The following is a 21,490-nucleotide window of genomic DNA, read 5'->3' as shown; positions in this document are numbered from 1 at the left end:
GCTCGGGCAACACAGTGAGCCTCCATTTCTTAAGATTTAAACAAAAAACAAAAAAACATAAATGCTTAAGGTGATGGATAAAAGATAAAAGATGAAACAGGAAGCAGATTAACAGAAATACAATCTACTTGCATCAAATTGCTCCAAACAAAGAAGGCGACCCACGAGGACTTTTCCCCAACTTTCTGTCTCTGGCAGCAATAATCTTAATTCTGTTCATTAAAGATGAAAGAGAGTCTGTGTTACAGGAAGGCTCGGTGGGTTCTTTAGCTCTGAAAAAGAAGCTAAACCCCATTGTGAGGTAGAGTATGAGAAGGCAGGCTCTCCTGGCCTGTGAGAGGGAGTTGGGAGGGGCAGGCTCTCCCACTGTTAAGTCCTACCGTTTGCAATGTGGAGGGTTTTCTATTCTTCATCCAATAGAGTAGCCTTCAATAAGCACTGCTATATAAACAAGATATTTAAGAGCTTCCAATGTAGGTCGCAGCAAAGTTATCTTTTATAAAATACATCGTTTATGTTGAAATTATTCTCCACTGATTTAACAAATATTTCAGGCCTACTGTGTGCCTGGTGCTGCTTTGATAGCTGTGATTAAAATAGACAGTCTCTGCCCTTATGGAACTCACACTGTCTGACTGGGGAGAAACAGTCATACAAATAATGAATTCCAATTGTTTTAAGTGCCCGCAAAAAAGAACTATGAATGCACATAATTGAGGAACCTGATCTGCAGAATCAAGGAGGGCTTTCTTTTCAACCGGGGAGAGGACATTATAAATTCCTGTGTACTTGTGTTATTTATAGTAGGAAAAAATAAGAAAATCTAAATGTTCAAGAATGGGATGTGGGCCGGGAGCAGAAGCTTATACCTGTAATCGCAACACTTTGGGAGGCTGAGGTAGGTCAATCACTTGAGGTCAGAAATTCAAGACCAGCTTGGCCAACACGGTGAAACTCTAACTCTACTAAAAATATAAAAATTGCCAGGCGTGGTGGTACATGCCTGTAATTCCAGCTACTCGGGAGGCTGAGGCACAAGAATTAATGGAACCTGGGAGGCGGAGGTTGCAATGGGCTGAGACCATGTCACTGTACTCCAGCCTGTGCTACAGAGCAAGACTGTCTCAAAAAAAGAAAATGAAAAAAGAAAAAGAAAAAGAAGAAAGCTTCTCACTACTGCACCCGGCTGGTCTTTTTTAAAAGAAGGAAAAGAAAAGAAAGAGACAGAGACAGCGACAGAGAGAGAGAGAGAGAGAGAGAGAAGAAGAAGAACAAGAAGAAGGAGGAGGAGGAGGAGGAGGAGAGGAAGAAGAAGAAGGACAAGGAGAAGGAGAAGAAGAAGGAGAAGGAGGAGAGAGGGAGAAAGAAAGAGAGATGTGGTTGAATAAGTTATGTTACAAGATGGGATATTATTCAGGATCAAAACTCGGTTTAATTTTTAATTGCAGGAAAACTAAAGTTGAAAACCACTACACAGAAGATGTAACCATTTGTGTTTAAAATCAGAGTGCATATAAGCATACAGAAAAGATCCAGAAGCAAACTTTAATAGTGGTTATATCCACATGGTGGGGTAAGTTAGAGGCTATTTTTAATAATAAAAATAAGCGTGTGTGTGTGTGTGTGTGTGTGTGTGTGTGTGTGTGTGTGTGTGTAACTCTTTCCTGAACTACTTGAGAGTAGCATTCATATATTATGACTCTTAAACCTTCAGCAAATGTTTTCTAAGGGTAGGTATACTGTCCTACATAACCACCGGACAGTAAATTAAACATGGAAACAACACTTTAATCTGCATCCATAGAACAATTTGGTGAAGTGATCCCAAAATGTGCTTTACATGTGCTGAAGAATTTTAAAGTAAATCCCAATTATTTCATTTCATCCCTACATATATTAATATACACCTCTTTTTAAAATGTGGGCATACTTGTTATATAACACCAATGCCATTAACACACCTAACAAAAACAGCAAAATTCCTTGGTATATGAAACTGTTATACTCACACTAGATTGGTCTAACATGCACAAGTTCAACAATAGCAATTATTGGAGCGGATATGGAGCATATAAATTCTGCATTTTACTGGTAGCAGTGTAAACCAGTCTGACCACTTTGAAGATAATTTGGCACTGATCTCTCAGAACTAAGCACATATATTCCAGATGGGTATCAAGAAATAGGTCCAAGAATGCTCCCAGCAGTAATATTTGTAATAGTCAAGAACTGATAATGGATGTCCACTGTCAACAGAAAGGATAAACTAAAACTGAACAAAATGAAATGTTTTTCTGTATAAAGATACAGATTAGACATTAATACGATTACAAGGTAAATTACTGTTTAATAGAAGGCTTCCACTAGTATGTAAATTCAGCTCATTCAGCTATGTTTATTCTAGTAAGTTTTGCCCATTTTAGCTAGTTCTAGAGCACTTGAAAAAATTAAAATGATAAAAATATTTTTCACACACTCAAAAGACTCATTTTAATCATACGCTTCAACCTCTTCTAGTCATATATTTTTAAAAAGCTGAAAACCAGGCCAATATAGGCTTACCCTATCACTACTGCTGCTCACACACAAGTCAAAGAATAAGTTGTTTTGCTTTGTTTTTTTCCCCTCAACTTTGTATTTTAGAATCGGGGGCACGTGTGCAGGTTTGTTACAAAGATACACAGCGTGATGCTGAGGTTTGGGGTACTTGACTCACTCAGTACAGTACGTAAGAGGTTCTTTTTAAGCTGCTGTCCCCACCTCTCTCCCCATTCTAGGTAGTCCCTAGTGTCTTGTTGATTGGTCCCATCTTCATGGCCATGTGCACCCAATGCTTAGCTCCCACTTGTAAGTGAGAATATGTGATATTTGTTTAAGTACACTTCTCCTTCACAGCGCTCAATGAACTTATTTACCAGTGCAGTTTCCCATAGACTGTAAGCTACACTTGGGCAGGGACTTGTCAGATTGTTTGTGTATTTCGCCAGTGCCTGCCAGCGCTTGGTACACAAGCAGTTGTGCAAGTTACTGAGTAAACAAGTGATAGCCACAAGGTAAGGGACAAAGAAGGAAACGTTAGAAGATTCCAGACAACCCAAGTTACAGAGCAAATGGCAGAAAAGCCTGTATTTGCAAATCTCTATCCAGAGGAATCCTGCACTCCCACCACCTTCTCATTCATTCAACAACTTATTTATTATACACCCACCACATGCCAAGAGGGGACTGACAGAACTGAACACACATACCAAGTTCCTCCACTCAGTTTTACAGTACAGTGGAGAGAGATGAGAGACATAAAATAGATAATATGATGTCAGCTGATGATAAGTAGAACGAAAGAAAGCGAGTTAAGACAGTTAGTGGTTTGTGTGGTCAAAGAAGACTTCTCTGATATAGTGACACTTAAGCAATAACCAGAATGAACTGAGGGGGTGAGCCATGTAGACATCTAGAAGAGTACGCTAGAAGAAGTACTTGTCTTTTGACACAACTTGAAATTACCTACCTCCACCATGTTACATGCAATTTTTTTTCTTTATAGTTAATAGCTAGCTTAAAAAAAAAAAAGATCAGGCCAGGCACGGTGGCTCACGCCTGTAATCCCAGCACTTTGGGAGGCCGAGGCGGGCGAATCACAAGGTCGGGAGTTCGAGACCAACCTGGCCAACATGGTGAAACGCTCTCTACTAAAAATACAAAAAATTAGCTGGGCATGGTGGCGGGTACCCATAATCCCAGCTACTAGGGAGGCTGAGGCAAGAGAATCGCTTGAACCTGCGAAGCAGAGGTTACAGTGAGTTAAGACTGTGCCACTGCACTCCAGCCCAGGCATCAGTGCGAGACTCTATCTCAGAAAAATCAGCCAGCTTGTTTTTGGCACAGCTGACGATCTCCATTTTTGTCTGTTTTAACACTGAGACCCATGATTCTTACCACTGGACCAGTTTTTCCTCATTTTTATAAAATAAAAAACCCAAAATCCAAACACTTAAATAACTGCACAAACACTTACTATATATAACTTATAAAATACATAATGCATAAACGAGCAAGACCATCTGTTTCTGTGGATATCCAATAGCCAAAAGTTACCTTGCTAAATTCTACACCCAGGGCAACAGCAGCCCATCTGAGAAATTTGCTCCTTCAGGGAACTATCAACATCATTCAGCGTGAGCAATTTAGTTGATTATTTATTTTTTAAAAAGCAAACTATAAACAACAGACAAGGCTATAATTGAGTTTCCTCTCTAGTTGCACTCCCCTTCTTTTCAAGCCCTACCTTAAATAATAATCATCATCATCATCATCATCATCATCATCATCATCAAACAACAACAAAAAAAATCCTCAGATTAATCTATCCTTTTTATTAAGACTCTTGGGCCACAGTTTTGCATTATACTTGACCACACATGCCTGGGTAAACTTTTTGTGTTTCCTAAGTCAGTAAAAGGAACCAGAATGGGCCTACAATCTGGCCTAAACTCCATATATATATATATATTTTTGGGACGGAGTCTCACTCTGTCACCCAGGCTGGAGTGCAGTGGCCGGATCTCAGCTCACTGCAAGCTCCGCCTCCCGGGTTTACGCCATTCTCCTGCCTCAGCCTCCGAGTAGCTGGGACTACAGGCGCCCGCCACCTCGCCCGGCTAGTTTTTTGTATTTTTTAGTAGAGACAGGGTTTCACCGTGTTAGCCAGGATGGTCCCGATCTCCTGACCTCGTGATCCGCCCGTCTCGGCCTCCCAAAGTGCTGGGATTACAGGCTTGAGCCACCGCGCCAGGCCTCCACATATATTTTAAACTTTAATATGCTCACTTTGTTAACGTTCAGTTGCTTCTCTAGACGAACGAAGTCCAAACTTGAAGCAGGTCTACATGTAAGCACAGAGACAAGAGGGGACTGTCAAAAGTACAATGCACAATGAAGTGGTGTCTGTGTGAAGGCAAGAGGTGGTATCCTAAAGCCGGTGGGTAGGGCTGAGCAAGGTGGGCATTTAGGGTGCAGATCAACCGGAATGAGGATAGAGTCCCCGAAGGTGGGCAGCCTGGAATGGAGTCAAGAGGATGTGCAGAAGACATAGGGTATAGAATCCATGTAAAGGTAGCTGCACAATATCACAATGGGGACTGGGGAGAGATGATATTGTATCACAGCAACGGACTGCCTCACAGGGGTTCAATAGAAACATGTGGAGTAAATGATGGAACAGTGCGCCTATACTTAACGGCATTTAATAGTCTTTAAAGACATGTTAAAGGCTGCCTGAACCAGTCACTAAGCCCACAACCCTATGGTCTCCATCTCTTTGGGTCAAGTTGAGATGCTCCTGACTTGACTTCCTGAATTTTCACCATGCCTCCTTTTAACAGCACTGACCTGGTTAGGCAATCACCTTCTCTGACTTGGAATTGTATCAGCAGCTTACTACCACCAATAAACCTCTTCTCTACTCTTCTATAAACCACAGGACTGTCAAGAGCTTTTTAGTGTAAATCATATCACTTCTAGCTAAAAAACCTTCAAGGGATCCTCCAAACCTTTAAGAAGCTGGCCTGCTTTTCCAGTTTCATTTCTCTATGCCCCAGGGACAACACTTGTCAGAGTCAGGCAAATCTCCAAAATTAAGCACTGGATTTCCTCTGCACATCTTCACATCTTTAAAAATGAAAATGTTGGCTGGGCACGGTAATTTCAACACAAGGCTGAGGCAGGCGGATCACTTGAGGTCAGGAGTTCAAGACCAGCCTGGCCAACATGGTGAAATCCCGTCTCTACTAAAAATGCAAAATTAGCTGCGTGTGGTGGCATGCGCATGTAATCCCAGCTACTCGGGAGGCTGAGGCAGGAGAACTGCTTGAACTCAGGAGGCAGAGGTTGCAGTGAGCCAAGATCATGCCACTGCACTCCAGCCTGGGCAGCAGAGCGAGACCCCATCTCAAAAAAAAAAAAAAAAAGGAAAAGCTATCATTTCCTCTGTTTAGGGTGCACTTATGCCCCTTGGTCCAGCCAGCAAACTCCTACTCATGCTTCCACATTTCAATCAAATGTCAACCATCTTCAACTCTTTGTTTCTACCTAGGAAAGCGAGCACCTTCTGCTGAGTCCCAAGGGAAAACATCAGAATACTGACTCAATGGTACATGGGAGATGTTTGATGTAAAAATGATGTGAGTCAACTACTCTTCTCCAGTAAGTGAACATTTTCCAGTTTCTCAGTCTGCCACCCTCCAGATTACACATGATGGCAGATTGTGTACTTCATTCACTCCTTTGTTGCTGAAATCTCAAGTCATGGTTTCATCAAGTAATTTTCCATGACCATTTAATATTTAAACTCATTGTTCTAATCTATGTTATTGGGAATTATTTACACTTTCTCAACATGAAATGTCTCTACAGGCCACATTTTCTAGGCATATCCCATAAGTATATCTCTCATTAAATGGGTTTTACTTAGACACAGCCCAAAAAAACTAGTATAATATTAATGTTTTAAGCATTGAATTATAATTTATTAAATAAAGCAGCCTATGAAGGCAGACAGGTGTGGTATAGTCTGGAGACAAGAGATCTAGCTAAAACTGGGCTACCATAGTAACTAGCTATGGGACCTTAACCATTTGACTTTACTTCTGTAGACCCCAGTGTTTTTACCTCTAAAAAGAGGTGCCCTAGGAAAACTACATATAAATTATTTGCTCACATGTTCATTTTTTCTGTCTCTCCATTAGAGTATGAGATTCCTGAACCTTTCACTCCTGGTACATTCCCAGACACAAAGCTGTTCAATTTAAAATGTAAATGAAAACTCAGAGGATAAACATGAATTCAGTATAACCTGAATTGAGATACTTTTGGACAGAATTGTTACCACAAGTCTAAGATTCACCTAAAAGAATAAATATAGAGCCAAGAACACTGAAAAGAATGAAGTCCACGGCCGGGCGCGGTGGCTCAAGCCTGTAATCCCAGCACTTTGGGAGGCTGAGACGGGCGGATCACGGGGTCAGGAGATCAAGACCATCCTGGCTAACACGGTGAAAACCCGTCTCTACTAAAAAATACAGAAAACTAGCCGGGCGAGGTGGCGGACGCCTGTAGTCCCAGCTACTCGGGAGGCTGAGGCAGGAGAATGGCGTGAACCCGGGAGGCGGAGCTTGCAGTGAGCTGAGATCCGGCCACTGCACTCCAGCCCGGGCGACAGAGCGAGACTCCGTCTCAAAAAAAAAAAAAAAAAAAAAAAAAAAAAAGAATGAAGTCCAGGCACAAAGTATGTATGAGTTTAACGTAAGTGAAGGAAAAAATATAATTCAATAATTTCAGTTGCCACAACGATGTAAAAAAGAGGGGAAGACAGAAGACATCAGTCTGTTTGTAATCTGGGGATGGAAGAGGGGTTCGTGGCATGACAATATACCAGATAAACTGTGGCGTGGCCAGACAATGCACTAAAAATAAATGAACTATCAAGCCATAAAAAGAGACAGAGGAGGCCGGGCGCGGTGGCTCAAGCCTGTAATCCCAGCACTTTGGGAGGCCGAGACGGGCGGATCACGAGGTCAGGAGATCGAGACCATCCTGGCTAACACGGTGAAACCCCGCGTCTCTACTAAAAATACAAAAAACTAGCCGGGCGACGTGGCGGGCGCCTGTAGTCCCAGCTACTCGGGAGGCTGAGGCAGGAGAATGGCGGGAACCCGGGAGGCGGAGCTTGCAGTGAGCTGAGATCCGGCCACTGCACACCAGCCCGGGCGACAGAGCGAGACTCCGTCTCAAAAAAAAAAAAAAAAAAAAAAAAAAAGAGACAAAGCAACCTTAAATGCGTATTGCTAAGTGAAAGAAGCCAATTTGAAAAGGCGACATACTGTATGATTCCACCTGGAAGCATTCTATAAAAGCAGTAAAATGATCAACGGTTGCCAGAGATTAGGAGGTAGAGTGGGAGATGAACAGGTGGAGCAGAGGTTTCTTAAACCAGTGAAACTATGATAACTACATTGGTAGATAGGTTATTAGACATTTATGGGAATCCACAGAACATACAACACAAGAGTAAAGCTTAATGTAAACTATGAATTTCGAGTGATAAAAATGTGTCACTGTAGGCTGGTTGATTATAACAAACATATATCCCTCTGGTGGACCCCAGTGCAGGATGTTCACACTGGGGGAGGCGGTGGGTGTGTGGGGGCAGAAGATAAATGGGCACTCTTTGTACTTTCTGCTCAATTTTAGCTGTGAAGCTAAAATGTCTCTAAAATATAAAATCTATTTTAAACAAGAAAATAAGAAATGTATTAAGGGGCAAAAATCTTCACTATTGCTTTCTTTAAAATGATGGCTTGAGCCCAGGAGTTCAAGATTGCAGTGAGCTATGACTGTACCACTGCACTCCAGCATGGGCAACAGAGCCAAGATCCTCTCTTAAAATGTATGTACTTTATTTTAATGATACATATTAGATGTACACATTTCCAGGGTACATGTGATAATTTGATACATTCATATAATCAAATCAGGGTAACTGGGATACCCATAATCCTAAATATTTACATTTTCTTTATACTAGGAATATTCAAAATTATTCTCTTTTAGCCCCCCCCCCCCTTTTTTTTTTTCTTCTTCAAAGTAGAGGGGAGGTCTATGTTGCCCAGGCTGGTCTTGAACTCCTGAGTTCAAGCATCCTCACCTCCACCTCCAAGTGCTGGGACTACAGGCACATGCCACTGCACCCGGCTAACTTTTGGGACTTTCAGAGACATGGGGTTTCACCATGTTGCCCAGGCTGGTCTCAAACTCCTGAGCTCAAGTGATCCGCTGGCCTTGGCCTCTCAAAGTGCTGGGATTATAGGGGTGGGACATTGCACTCAGGCTCTCTTCTACTTATTCTGAAATGTACAATTCAAGGCCAGGTGCAGTGGCCTGCGTATGTAGTCCCAGCTACTTGGGAGGCTAAGGCAGGAGACTCTCTTGAGCCCAGGAGGTGGAGGTTGCAGTGAGCCAAGATTGCACAACTGCACTCCAGCCTGGATAATAAGAATAAACCTCTGTCTCAAAAAAAAAAAGAAATGTACAATTCAGGAATGTTAACTAGAGTCATTCTACGGATCAGGCTTTTTTTTAAACAGAGTTAAAAAAAGAACTAAGATTCTAAATATTCATCAATAGGTAATACAGGTAATTTTGTTTAAAAAAAGGATAAATTATGATACATCCATATTATTTACAGTTAAAAAATTAGATAACTAGATATACTGAGATGAAACAAAGTCCCAGATGTACTTATGAGCAGACTGATAACAGTTCACATTTTGTGGGAAACAATTATATATCATGCATTAAGTACTGTTTGAATTTTCTACAACAGCATTTATTTTTATAATCACAAAGTAACTTTATAAGCTTTCAGTAACCCTAAGAGGCAGAACTCTGAACAGCCACTTTGAAAAGAAAAGAAGCACAAGAAAAGCCAGGGATCTCCAGACATCATTATACACAATTTTTTAGTATCTGCTAGAAATATGTCCTAAATCACTTATTTCTACTTCATGTCGGAATAAATGCTGGACAACCAAGACTTCTACATTCTTCCAAAACTGAGACACTTAAATTTTCAACAGAGTAATTGTTAAACATACTGATATATCCATATGATAAATATTACACCTAGTTATTTAAAACCTTTATAAGCAGTTTTAATAACGTGGAAACTGCTTAGGTCCAATGTTCAGGAAGACAATACACACATACACACACACAGATAATCTATCATCTCACTCATATAAATACGTACAAAAAAAATTGGAAGAAATACCCTAAAGTGTTTAACAGTTATCACCACTGGGTGATGGAATAAGAGGTGAATTTTTTTTATTCTTTATACTTTCATCTATGAACTTTCAACAATATGTAAATGCTACTTTTAGGTAAGTGTTTTGTTGCTTTTGTAGTTTTGTTTATTTCCCAGTGTAGAAATGATTGCTCACTACTGATTACAAAATAATACATTTCTACAAAGCCGTCCTCATCCTGCCTTCTCTCTAGGCGACTTTGTTCACTCTAAGTGCTCCGTGTTTACTCAGTTAATAAATGGAAAAACAGATGAATTCTATAAAGTCAATCCTGGCCGGGCGTGGTGGCTCAAGCCTGTAATCCTAGCACTTTGGGAGGCTGAGACGGGCAGATCACGAGGTCAGGAGATCGAGACCATCCTGGCTAACACGGTGAAACCCCGTCTCTACTAAAAAATACAAAAAACTAGCCGTGCGAGGTGGCGGGCGTCTGTAGTCCCAGCTACTCGGAGGCTGAAGCAGGAGAATGGCGTAAACCCGGGAGGCGGAGCTTGCAGTGAGCTGAGAACTAGTCACTGCACTCCAGCCCGGGCGACAGAGCGAGACTCCGTCTCAAAAAAAAAAAAAAAAAGTCAATCCTTTTTTTATCCCACCTAAGGAAAACCCCTAGGTCCCATGCACCCCGAGGCCCTTCTACCCTAACAACTTGATTTCCCTGAAAAGTATGTCTGGAAGCCTTTCCATGACAAAGTAAATAAATCCCGATATTCCTCTTCAATTTTCATAATGTGAATGCTACCGATGAGCCCTGGCTTAGTTCATCTGTCTTCCATTGCTTGACACTGACAGGTTATTTCCACGGGTTTGCTGTGCAGACGCTTGAGGTTCAGACCCTGCAGCGGCCATTGTGGGCAGGGGTGTTGGGGCCTCCCGCTCGAGTTGGGTTCTGGAGGAAGACAAGGTACCTGTTCCTAGCGCTCAGCGGGGCCCTGTGACAGCTGTGGCTGTGGCTACCGCCAGGAAAGGGACAGAGAGGCAGGATAAGGTCAGAACTGCTGGGGCTGGGGCGGAGACGGCTGCTCCCAGGTCTGGGTGCGCCCAGGCGCCTCCCCCCGCTGCCAGTCCCACCTCCGCTGCTGCTCCACAGCAGGAGGGCGCAGCCCCAGCCCCCACAGGGCTAGGGACCCGTGTACGGGGAGCAGGCCGGGTGCCCCAGGATGAACTTGAAGCCCAGCACTGCCAGCTTCCAGCTGTGGGAAGGGCTGGTGGCAAGAGGGACCCGAAGCAGCACTGAGCCCGAGGGCGGAGATCAAGGGATGTCTCCCTAAGGGTGGCCCTGTGTACTGGCTGCCATCTCTAGGTCAGTGGGGGCCAAGTTTGCGCCCAGAACATCAGCGTGCCCCCAGAGAGCTTGACCCGAAGCATCCTCCAATTCCCAAGAGAATTGCCCACGTTGCTTGGGCCCCCTGGGAAGCCCTGCTGGCAGGAGCAGTAGGGGGCCAGCACCCCAGGCTGATCAGGGTCTGGGATCCGGGCCTGCATCCACACTGCCTCCACGCTGGGGCTCCTCTGGCTTTTCTTTGGTATTCCAGCTCTCCAGTTCTGAAACCAAACCTGGATTCGTGGCTCAGAAGTCCGTTTTTCTGGCCAGTTCTTCTCTGACGGTAATTCCAGGATAAAGGTCCGTTTGAAAGGCCTCAGTAAGAACTGTGTATTGATATCTGTCAAATTTGGTCCTCCTATGCCTCTGGCCTGGCTCAAGTGTGTCTCTGCCATAAGATGAGCTCGCTGTCCACTGGGAGCCTCAGTGGACAGGTTAGATTTTTCAACGTTTAAAGTTTTAACCAACTTTAACAATTAACAATTGTTTAAACAATTGTAATCAGGGCTTACAATAAAACTGTAAATTTATTTTATAGGCAATACCACTGTTTAAAAACCAATTAACTTTCCATATTTTGCTCTTTTCTTCTATGTCTATGAAAAATAAGATAATATTAAAATTAAATTCTGACTCCAAAGACTCCAATAAGTAATACAACAGGAAAAGTGACTAATACAACTTTAAACTGTAATAACAGAGAGATAGTGGCTAACAGGCTGAATGAATACAGCCTGAGAAATAAGTGAGATTATGACCCACGAGTGAAGCATCAGCAAACCTGGGTACTACCTGTGGTTCCACCACTTACTATCTGTGCTACTTTTACAACCCACTGACTCTTTGAACTATGGGATGCCATCTGTAAAACAGAGACAAAATCTTCCTGTTACTATGAACATTGAATGATACAGGAGTATGAAAAGCATTTTAGTACAATGCTGGCATAAAGGTTCAAAAAATGCTCAGTATTCTTAATATTCAGTTCCGAGTACAATTTAAGATGGACATTGTGACCAACTGAAGCACACTTAGGAGGACAACAGGAGATGAAGAGAGACCCCAAAATAAAACCATCTGAAAAGGCACCTGAAGCAACTAGCTTGGACTCAGACAGTAAAGGAGATACAATGACTGAACATTTAAAGGACACATATGGAAGCAAACTTATTTAGCGAAGTTCAGGAAAATAAAGCTTTTACAAAGGGAGGCAGATTTTTAGTGCTCTGTAAGAAAGAACATGTTCAAAAACAGAATAGATCGCAGGGTGCAGTGGCTCACGCCTGTAATCCCAACACTTGGGGAGGCCGAGGCAGGTGGATCACCTCAAGTCAGGAGCTTCAGACCAGCCTGGCCAACATGGCAAAACCCCATCTCTAACTAAAAATACAAAAATTAGCTGGGTGTGGTGACAGGCACCTGTAATCCCAGCTATTCAGGAGGCTGGGGCTGGAGAATCACTTGAACCCAGGAGGCAGAGTGCAGTGAGCCCAGATCATGCCGCTGCACTCCAGCTTGGGCAACAGAGCAAGACTCCATCTCAAAAAATAATAATAAATGTTTTAAAAAGAAATAAACACTTTAAAACTCTTCAAATTATTTATCTTAAAATATAGAAGAAATAGAATACATATAGAAACTTTTAGCTTCAAAGGTACCTTTAAAATCTTACATTAAACAAGAAAGGTAGGAAAAAAAGTGCTCTAAGACTTACACTTTGCTTCTGACAGATTTTGATTGGGTGACCAGACCAACATGCCAAGATTGTCCCGTTCTTGACTGCGTCTTGCCAGTTTGGCTTGGGAGAAAGAAAAAAGAAAATTATCATTAAAATTTGACATATATAATAAGAAATAAGTAACAATACCTTTTAATGTATTGTTGAATACATCCACCTTTTACCTGTATCTGGCCCAATGGGACCACACACTTAACATCAGAGTGAGGATGGAGATGGGGGAGGCGACAGAGTCTGCTGAAACATTTCTACTTGCAAGTCCTTTCCTACTTTTACTGATTTTACAGTATGCTGCTCTGCTTTTAGACATGAGACATCCAAAAAGAAATCCACACATGCCAAGGTACTCAAAGGTTCTTTTAAAATGCTAATTCTTCATGTGTGCTTGCAGCACCCTTACCCTTCTCTGCCTGAGTAACCTTTTAGTGACTTGGCAATAGAAATTCCAAAATTATTTTAACAGCATTATTAAAGAATAACCATTTAAAAAGTTTAACCTGAAAGTAAACTTCTAAAATGCATACTAATTCTTAAAAATCTGTGATGGAAAATAGTAGGCCAAAAGGTTTAAAAGTGCCAAGGGTGGAGCTCACATGTATTAGTGAATTAAACGCAAGCGACTGTCATCTATTACAATACACATACCTAAAACATTATCTTCAAAAGGCAAAGACTCAAGAAACAGGAGGTTCAGTGACCATACCTTCACAATGCTTAGGCCCAAACTTATTCATTCTAAAGGTTAATTTTGGCCACTTTTTTTCCTTTAAATAAACTACTCTGAAAATATGATGAAAGTTATGGAACCTAAACTCTAAGGGGAAAAATGCAACTAAATATAAGATACAACCTACTATAAAGAAAAATCTAGGAAACCCACAGTCTGGTTAACGAATTTCTTCTTTTATGATACCGCCAGATCTTCCATCTTTAATTTTGTCTACCAATGTGTTCTAGGTTTTATAAAGAGGAAATTTTACATTTTTAGTAAAATCTGAGAGGCAGTTACTTTAAAGAACCATAACAGAATAGTGAAAAGGACCCAAAGTGTGAACAGTATGAATTAGGTAAAATTAAAAGTTGAATTTATGTTGCAGATGGGAAGAGAATGTAGATGAGAAAGAAATATGACAAAAAAGATGTAGTGACCGCCTTTTGAGTTTACCCTTTTTTTGAGACAGAGTCTTACTCAGTCACCCAGGCTTGGCTCACTGCAACCTCCTTGCCTCACTGCAAACTGAACCTTGAATGGGTTCAAGTCATTCTCCTGCCTCAGCCTCTCGAGTAGCTGGGACTATAGGCGTGCACCACCACACCCAGCTAATTTTTTATTTTTAGTAGAGATGGGGGTTTCACCATATTGGCCAGGCTGCTCTCGAACTCCTGACCTCATGATCTGCCCACCTCGGCCTCCCAAAGTGCTGGGGTTACAGGTGTGAGTCACCGTGCCCAGCACAAGTATACCTTTTTAATAGATATATACATAGTTCTGACCTTCAGAACAATGCTAACGCTACATATAATCTAAAATGAAAGTCATCAAAGGTATGTGTGGGGAGGGACCCCCAATGGAATACAAAGACAAATGAGTCCTGCTATATTTCCAATAAAAGTCTAAAGTACAACAAAAATAAAGGTATCCACAGTGGAAAGGTACAATCAAAACTGTATGACTGTCTGTGTAGAAAATGTACATTTTGTAGAATCTACAAAATGGCACTAGAATAAATGAGTTTAGTAAGGTTGTAAGAAATAATATTAATAGTAAAATCAATTCTATTTATATACACCAGCAATTAAAAAATCAGAATTAAAGATCATTAGCATCAAATATGAAATAACTTAGGGATAAAGATGTGTACATTGAAAACTATAAAACACTGCTGAGAGAAACTAAAGATGATCTAAGAAAATGAAGAAATATATCATAGATATAGACTCATTATTAAGAAGGCATTCTTCCCAAACTGCTCTAAAGATTCAATGCAACCCCAATCAAAACTGTAGCACATTCTTTTGCAGTAATTGATAAATATTCTACAATTCATAAAGAAAGGCAAAGTAACTAAGACAGTCAACGCATTTTGAAAAAGAGCAAAGTTGGAAGATTTACACTATCTGAATCACGACTATAAAAAATCAGTAATCAAAAATGTATGGTATTGGCATAAAGATAGAGAAATAGGCTGGGCACGGCGGCTCACACCTGTAATCCCAGCACTTTGGGAGACCGAGGCAGGCGGATTACGAGGTCAGGGGATCGAGACCATCCTGGCTAACACAGTGAAACCCTGTCTCTACTAAAAATACAAAAAATTAGCCAGGCGTGGTGGCGGGCTTCTTAGTACCAGCTACTCGTGAGGCTGAGGCAGGAGAATGGCGTGAACCTGGGAGGCAGAGCTTGTAGTGAACCGAGATCGTGCCACTGCACTCCAGCCTGGGAGGCAGAGTGAGACTCCGTCTCAAAAAAAAAAAGAGAGAGAGAGAGAAATAAATGGAATAGAATCCAAAAACAGAACCACACATACAGGATCAAATGATTTTCCATAAAGGCACGAAGGCAAAACCAAACCAAAAATAATAATCTTTTCAACAAATGATGCAGAAACAAATGAATATTCACATGCAAAAACAAAACAAATATTTTTTAAAAAATTAATTTGGATCCATACCTCAAAATTATCTCAAAACAGACGACAGAACTAAATGTAAAACTCAAAAATTATAGAATTTCTAGAGAAAAACACATGGAAATCTTTTTGACCTTGGGGTGGGAAAGGACATCTTAGATACAATACCAAAAGCACAATCCACCAAACATATTTTAATGGTATACTGTACTTAAATAAAATTTTAAAACTTTCACTCTGCAAAAGGCACTGTTGAGATACACTGCAGACTGTAAGAAAATATTTGCATATCGCATATGCAACAAAGGACTTGTATCCAGAATACATAAAGAACTTTCAAATCAACAATAAGGAAAATAACACAATTTTTTTTAAAAAAAGGACAAACGATTTGAACAGTCACTTCACCAAAGTAGATATAAAGGTGGCATATTAGATGAAAAAATGCTCTACATCATTAGCCATTAGAAAAATGTGAATTAGGCCGGGCGCGGTGGCTCAAGCCTGTAATCCCAGCACTTTGGGAGGCCGAGACGGGCGGATCACGAGGTCAGGAGATCGAGACCATCCTGACTAACACGGTGAAACCCCGTCTCTACTAAAAAATACAAAAATCTAGCCGGGTGAGGTGGCGGGTGCCTGTAGTCCCAGCTACTCGGGAGGCTGAGGCAGGAGAATGGCGTAAACCCGGGAGGCGGAGCTTGCAGTGAGCTGAGATCGGCTACTGCACTCCAGCCCGGGCGACAGAGCGAGACTCCGTCTCAAAAAAAAAAAAAAAAGAAAAAGAAAAATGTGAATTAAAGCCATGATGAGAAACCGTGATTTACCTGTTAGGCTGTCTAAAATAAAAGGCATCAACAATACAAAGAGCTGACAAGAATGGGAACAATTGAAATTCTCATACACTGCTGATGTAAATGCAAAATTATAAAGCCATTCTGGGAAAATTTTGCAGTTTTTTACAAAGACATAATTATAATTACCAAATGACTGATCTAGCAACCCCACTGTTCAGCCATATACCCTACAGAATTAGTATTATGTTCACAGCAAAACCTGCACACAGGCTGGGAGCAGTGACTCACACCTGTAATCCCAGCACTTTGGGAGGCTGAGGCGGGTGGATCACCTGAGGTCAGGAGACCAGCCTGACCAATATTGTGAAATCCCATCTCTACTACAAATACAAAAATTAGCCAGGCATGGTGGTGTGTGCCTGTAGACCCAGCTACTCGGGAGGCTGAGGCAGGAGAAATGCTTGAACCCAGGAGGTGGAGGTTGCAGTGAGCCAAGATGGCGCCACTGCACTCCAGTCTGGGCGCCAGAGCGAGACTCAGTGCCAAAAACACAAACAAACAAAAAACAAAACAACAACAACAACAAAATACAGCACACATAGGCAGCGTTATTTACAATCATCAAAAACTGTGAAATATTCAGATGTTCTTCCATGGGCAAATGGATAAACCAACTGTAGTACACCCATATACTGGAACAGTACACAGCAATAAAAATAGTGAACTACTAATATATGCAACAACACAGACCTATCTCTAAAGCATTACAGTGAGTGAGAGAAGTCAGTACAAGTTCATTCATATGACACTCTGAAAAAGGCAAAAGTACAGGGATAACGAATAGATCCAGGGTTTCCAGGGGCTAGAAGTGTGAGGAAGATTAAAGTGTGAGAGAGTTTTTGGAGGAGATGGAGCTCTTTGGTATCCTAATTGTGTGGTGTTATGTGAAACTCCAGCAGTGTCCCCATCAGCATTTGTTTTCTGTGATTTCAGTCACCCATGATAAACCGTGGTCTGAAAACATTCAATTGAGAATTCCAGAAACAGTTCCTGAATTTTAAATTGTGCCCTATTCTGATTATCATGATGAAATCTCGTGCCGTCCCTCCTGGGACATGCATCATTCCTTTGTGCACCACGTCCCCTCTGGAGGTACTATGTGCCCATTAGTAACTCGGCCATCTTAGTTATCAGCTGGATGGTCATAGCATCGCAGCACTTGCGTTCAAGTCCCCCATATTTTACTAACACCCCCAAAGTGCTGGTGATGTTGGCATATTGCTATAATTGTTCTATTTTATTATTAGTTTTTGTTGTTGATCTCTCAGTGTGTCTAACTTATAAATTAACCTTTATCATAGGTATGCATGCATACGAAAAACCATAGTATATATATAGGGTTCAGTACTACCAGTTTCAGGCACCCACCAGGGGTCTTGAAACATACCTTTCATGGATAAGGACGGAGTACTGTATACACATCTTAACTCTCACAAAAATGTGCAGCAAAAATTATTCAGTTTTGCTACATGTAAATAAAAAAATATAAATACAATAAAAACAAAGAAATGCCATTAATTTCTAGGTAGATACTAATATTTGTTGAAGGTGCTAACACAGGCAGGACTCTTTGTTTAAAGTTGATTTTTATCAAGTTTTAAAGACCTTAAAAAATAAGCCCTTAAAAAATAAAAAATTATCTGGAATAATTAGGTCTACAAGGAAATTGCAATTACCAGTCGCCATCAAGGGGGTAAGATAGGTTTATTGGCTGGGCGCGGTGGCTCACACCTGTAATCCCAGCACTTTGGGAGGCCGAGGTAGGCGGATCACCTGAGGTCGGGAGTTTGAGACCAGCCTGACCCACATGGAGAAACCCTATCTCTACTAAAAATACAAAATTAGTCGGGCTTGGTGGCGCATGCCTCTAATCCCAGCTACTTGGGAAGGTTGAGGCAAGAGAATCGCTTGAACCTGGGAGGCGGAGGTTGCGGTGGGCTGAGATCGCACTATTGCGCTCCAGCCTGGACAACAAGAGCGAAACTCTGTCGGAAAAAAAAAAAGGTTTATTTACATGGCCAGTGGGGCTACACAGTGGTTCAACTACTTCAGAGAAAAAACAGGCAATGTATAGTAAAGTAGACGTGTGGATACCTTGCAAGCCAGCATTTCCATTTCTAGACTACATATATATGCAATGTTTTTCAAATTGCTGGCCAGATCTACTCATGTTGAATTTTGGGTTCCTAATCATAATCAGCATTTTAAAAAAAGAATAAGGAACACAAAACATCAGCATATGGTTTCATGTGTTTATAAACTATTGGTGGAGATTTTTTAAAGTCTGAAAGTCTCTGGTCTAGAGACTTTAAGAGGTGCACATGGAAGGACAGCATGTTGCTCAGTTTTCTGTTGCAGCTTGGCTAGACTCTAGTAGCCAGTTATTTAATCAAATATTAATCTAGGTGTTGCTGTGAAAAGTATTTAGTAGATACGGTTAACATCCATAATCACTCGATTACCCTCCATAATGTGAGCGGGCCTTATCCAGCCCACCTGAAGGTCGTAAGAGCAGAAATTGAGATTTTTCCAGAAGTTGAGACTGAGGCCCTAACTCCTTCCTATAGGCCTGTTCTACAGATTTCAGACTTGTCAGGCCCCTACAACTACATAAACCAATTCCTTAAAATAAATCTCTGAATATATGTATACATAGATACACCCATACATATTCTAGTAGTTCTATTTATCTGAAAGAACCCTATCTACACAGTAACATAGATAGTTATTACAGAGTTGTCTACAGGACCAAAATAGAGGAAAATCTTTAAAATACATCAACAGGGGCTGGGCGCAGTGGCTCATGCCTGCAATCCCAGCACTTGGGGAGGCTGTAGCGGGTGGATCACCTGAGGTCGGGAGTTCGAGACCAGCTTGATCAACATGGAGAAACCCTGTCTCTACTAAAAACACAAAATTAGCCGGGCGTGGTGGCACATGCCTGTAATCCCAGCTACTAGGGAGGCTGAGGCAGGAGAATCACTTGAACCCAGGAGGCAGAGGTTGCGGTGAGCCGAGGTCATGCCATTACACTCCAGCCTGGGCAACAAGCGCGAAACTCTGTCTCAAAAAAAAAAAAAAAAGTCAACAGGGATTGGATAAACCGTGGTATGTGACTTCAAGGGAATTAAATACAGAAAACAAAATCAGATCTACAGCTATCAACCAGTCTCAATAGAAAAAGCAAGTTAAAGGAAATGTATATCATCATAACTTAAATGTTGAAAATATAAAATTGGTACTATCAGTAGTTATAGGGTACATTTAAAGAATAAGATGTGTACAATGAAAATATTCTTAAAACCAGATTAACAGGCATTTAAAGAGAGAAAGATCTTGCTTTGTAACATTGTAATATTTCACTGTTCTTTGCAAATCCCAGTGCTAAGCAGACAAATACTATTTTGTGTACATTGCTTGTATATATCCAAAACTTTAAGAATCACAGAGAAATCCTTCACTGTATGATTTGATGCTACCTGTGTTCAAATTTAAAACCATCTAGTCCAACATTAAGGAAAATACTCTTCTAGTATATTTTCAGTTCTACTCTGAAACTCTGAGCTATTTCTCACTCTATAATGTCATATTTTACTTGTCAACTGTTTGGAAGCACAACAGCAACTTACAGGGTATGAGGGTTCCAATTTCTCCACATCCTCACCAACACTTGTTATTATCTAACTTTCTGATTCTAGCTAGCAGGTGTGAAGTAGTCTCTCACTGTGGTTTTGATTTACATTTCCCTGAATAAAGAGGTTGAGCATATTGGTTGTTTATTGGCCATCTGAATATCTTCCCTGGAGAAATGTCTATTCTGCTCTTTTGCCTGTTTTATGTTGGGAACATAAAATGGTGCCATTCCTCAAAAGATTATCATATAACCCAGAAAATCCACTCCAAGGTATACAGCCCAAAGAAATAAAAACCTATGTCCACATAATAATTTGTATACAAATTTTCATAGCTGCATTACTCAACAGCTAAAAGGTAGAAACAACCCAAATGCCCATCAACTGATGATTGAATAAAAAAATGCAGTATGTCTATGACAGAACATTATACTGCCATGAAAAGGAATAAAATACTAACACATGTTCAGCATGAAACCTGAAAACACCATGCTAAGTGAAAGCAGTCAGTCACATGCACAAAAATCCAGTCTATTGTATGATTTTATTTACATGAACCGTCCAGACAGAAAGATTAGTGATTGCCATAGGCTGTGGGGCATCTGGAAATAACAGGGAGCCACTGCTAACAGGTACAGCATTTCTTTATGGGATGATAAGAATGTTTTAAATTTGATTTGTGGTGAGAGCTGCACAACTGAATGTACCGAAAGCCACTGGATCTTGCATATTTTAAATAAGTGAACTGCATGTTTTGTTAATTTTATCGTAGTAAAGCCGTTATTTTAAAAGCAAGGCTACACAGGAGGCTGAGGTGGAAGGATCAGCTGAGGCCAGAATTTCAAGGCCAGTCTAAGCAACACAATGAGACCCAATCTCTACAAGTTTTTAAAAGTTAGCCAGGTATGGTGGTAAGCATTTGTAGTCCCAGCTACTTGGGAGGGTGGGGCTAGAGGATTGCTTGAGCCCAAAGATCAAGGATGCAGTGAGCTATGATCACCCTGAGGCACTCTAGCCTGGGCAACAGGGAGAGACCCTGTCTCTTTAAAACAAGCAAACAAAATACAGAAACTAACTGAAAAGAGAAGACAGGTTACTCCATGGCCATTAGAACACCTGCTTAGGTTCTCATAGCACCCTCTCCCCTACACCCTAAAAAATCACGTTAGGTCTGCGGAGTGGAGGGGAAGAGGGGGTTGTTTTTCTACCATTCAGGGTCCAACCATATCATCAATGACCTAAGTCAGAACAGAAAGATGAAGACAAGTAAGAGAATGGCCAAATGGATAAACACAGAAGGGGCAGCAAAAACAATCAGAACTGAAATAAATGGTGAATATGCTTTTCTTGCTATCAATAATTATAAGATAGGGCTGGGCGTGGTGGCTCACACCTGTAATCCCAGCACTTTGGGAGGCCAAGATGGGTGGATCACCTGAGGTCAGGAGT

General features: G+C 41.2%; 1 protein-coding gene across 1 annotated transcript in view; it reads right to left on the bottom strand.

The window, feature by feature from the left end:
- Nucleotides 1-21,490, bottom strand: part of RCOR1 (REST corepressor 1) — a 131,854-nt gene that overhangs the window by 38,048 nt on the left and 72,316 nt on the right. The window contains exon 3 of the mRNA XM_010353711.2: nt 12,899-12,982. Coding sequence (XP_010352013.2) covers nt 12,899-12,982 — 84 coding nt within the window. The remainder of the gene's footprint in view (nt 1-12,898; nt 12,983-21,490) is intronic.

The sequence above is a fragment of the Rhinopithecus roxellana genome, chromosome 5 (assembly GCF_007565055.1).
Source record: "Rhinopithecus roxellana isolate Shanxi Qingling chromosome 5, ASM756505v1, whole genome shotgun sequence".
Classification (NCBI taxonomy): Eukaryota; Metazoa; Chordata; class Mammalia; order Primates; family Cercopithecidae; genus Rhinopithecus; species Rhinopithecus roxellana.
This window is presented reverse-complemented; position numbering and strand designations above follow the sequence as displayed.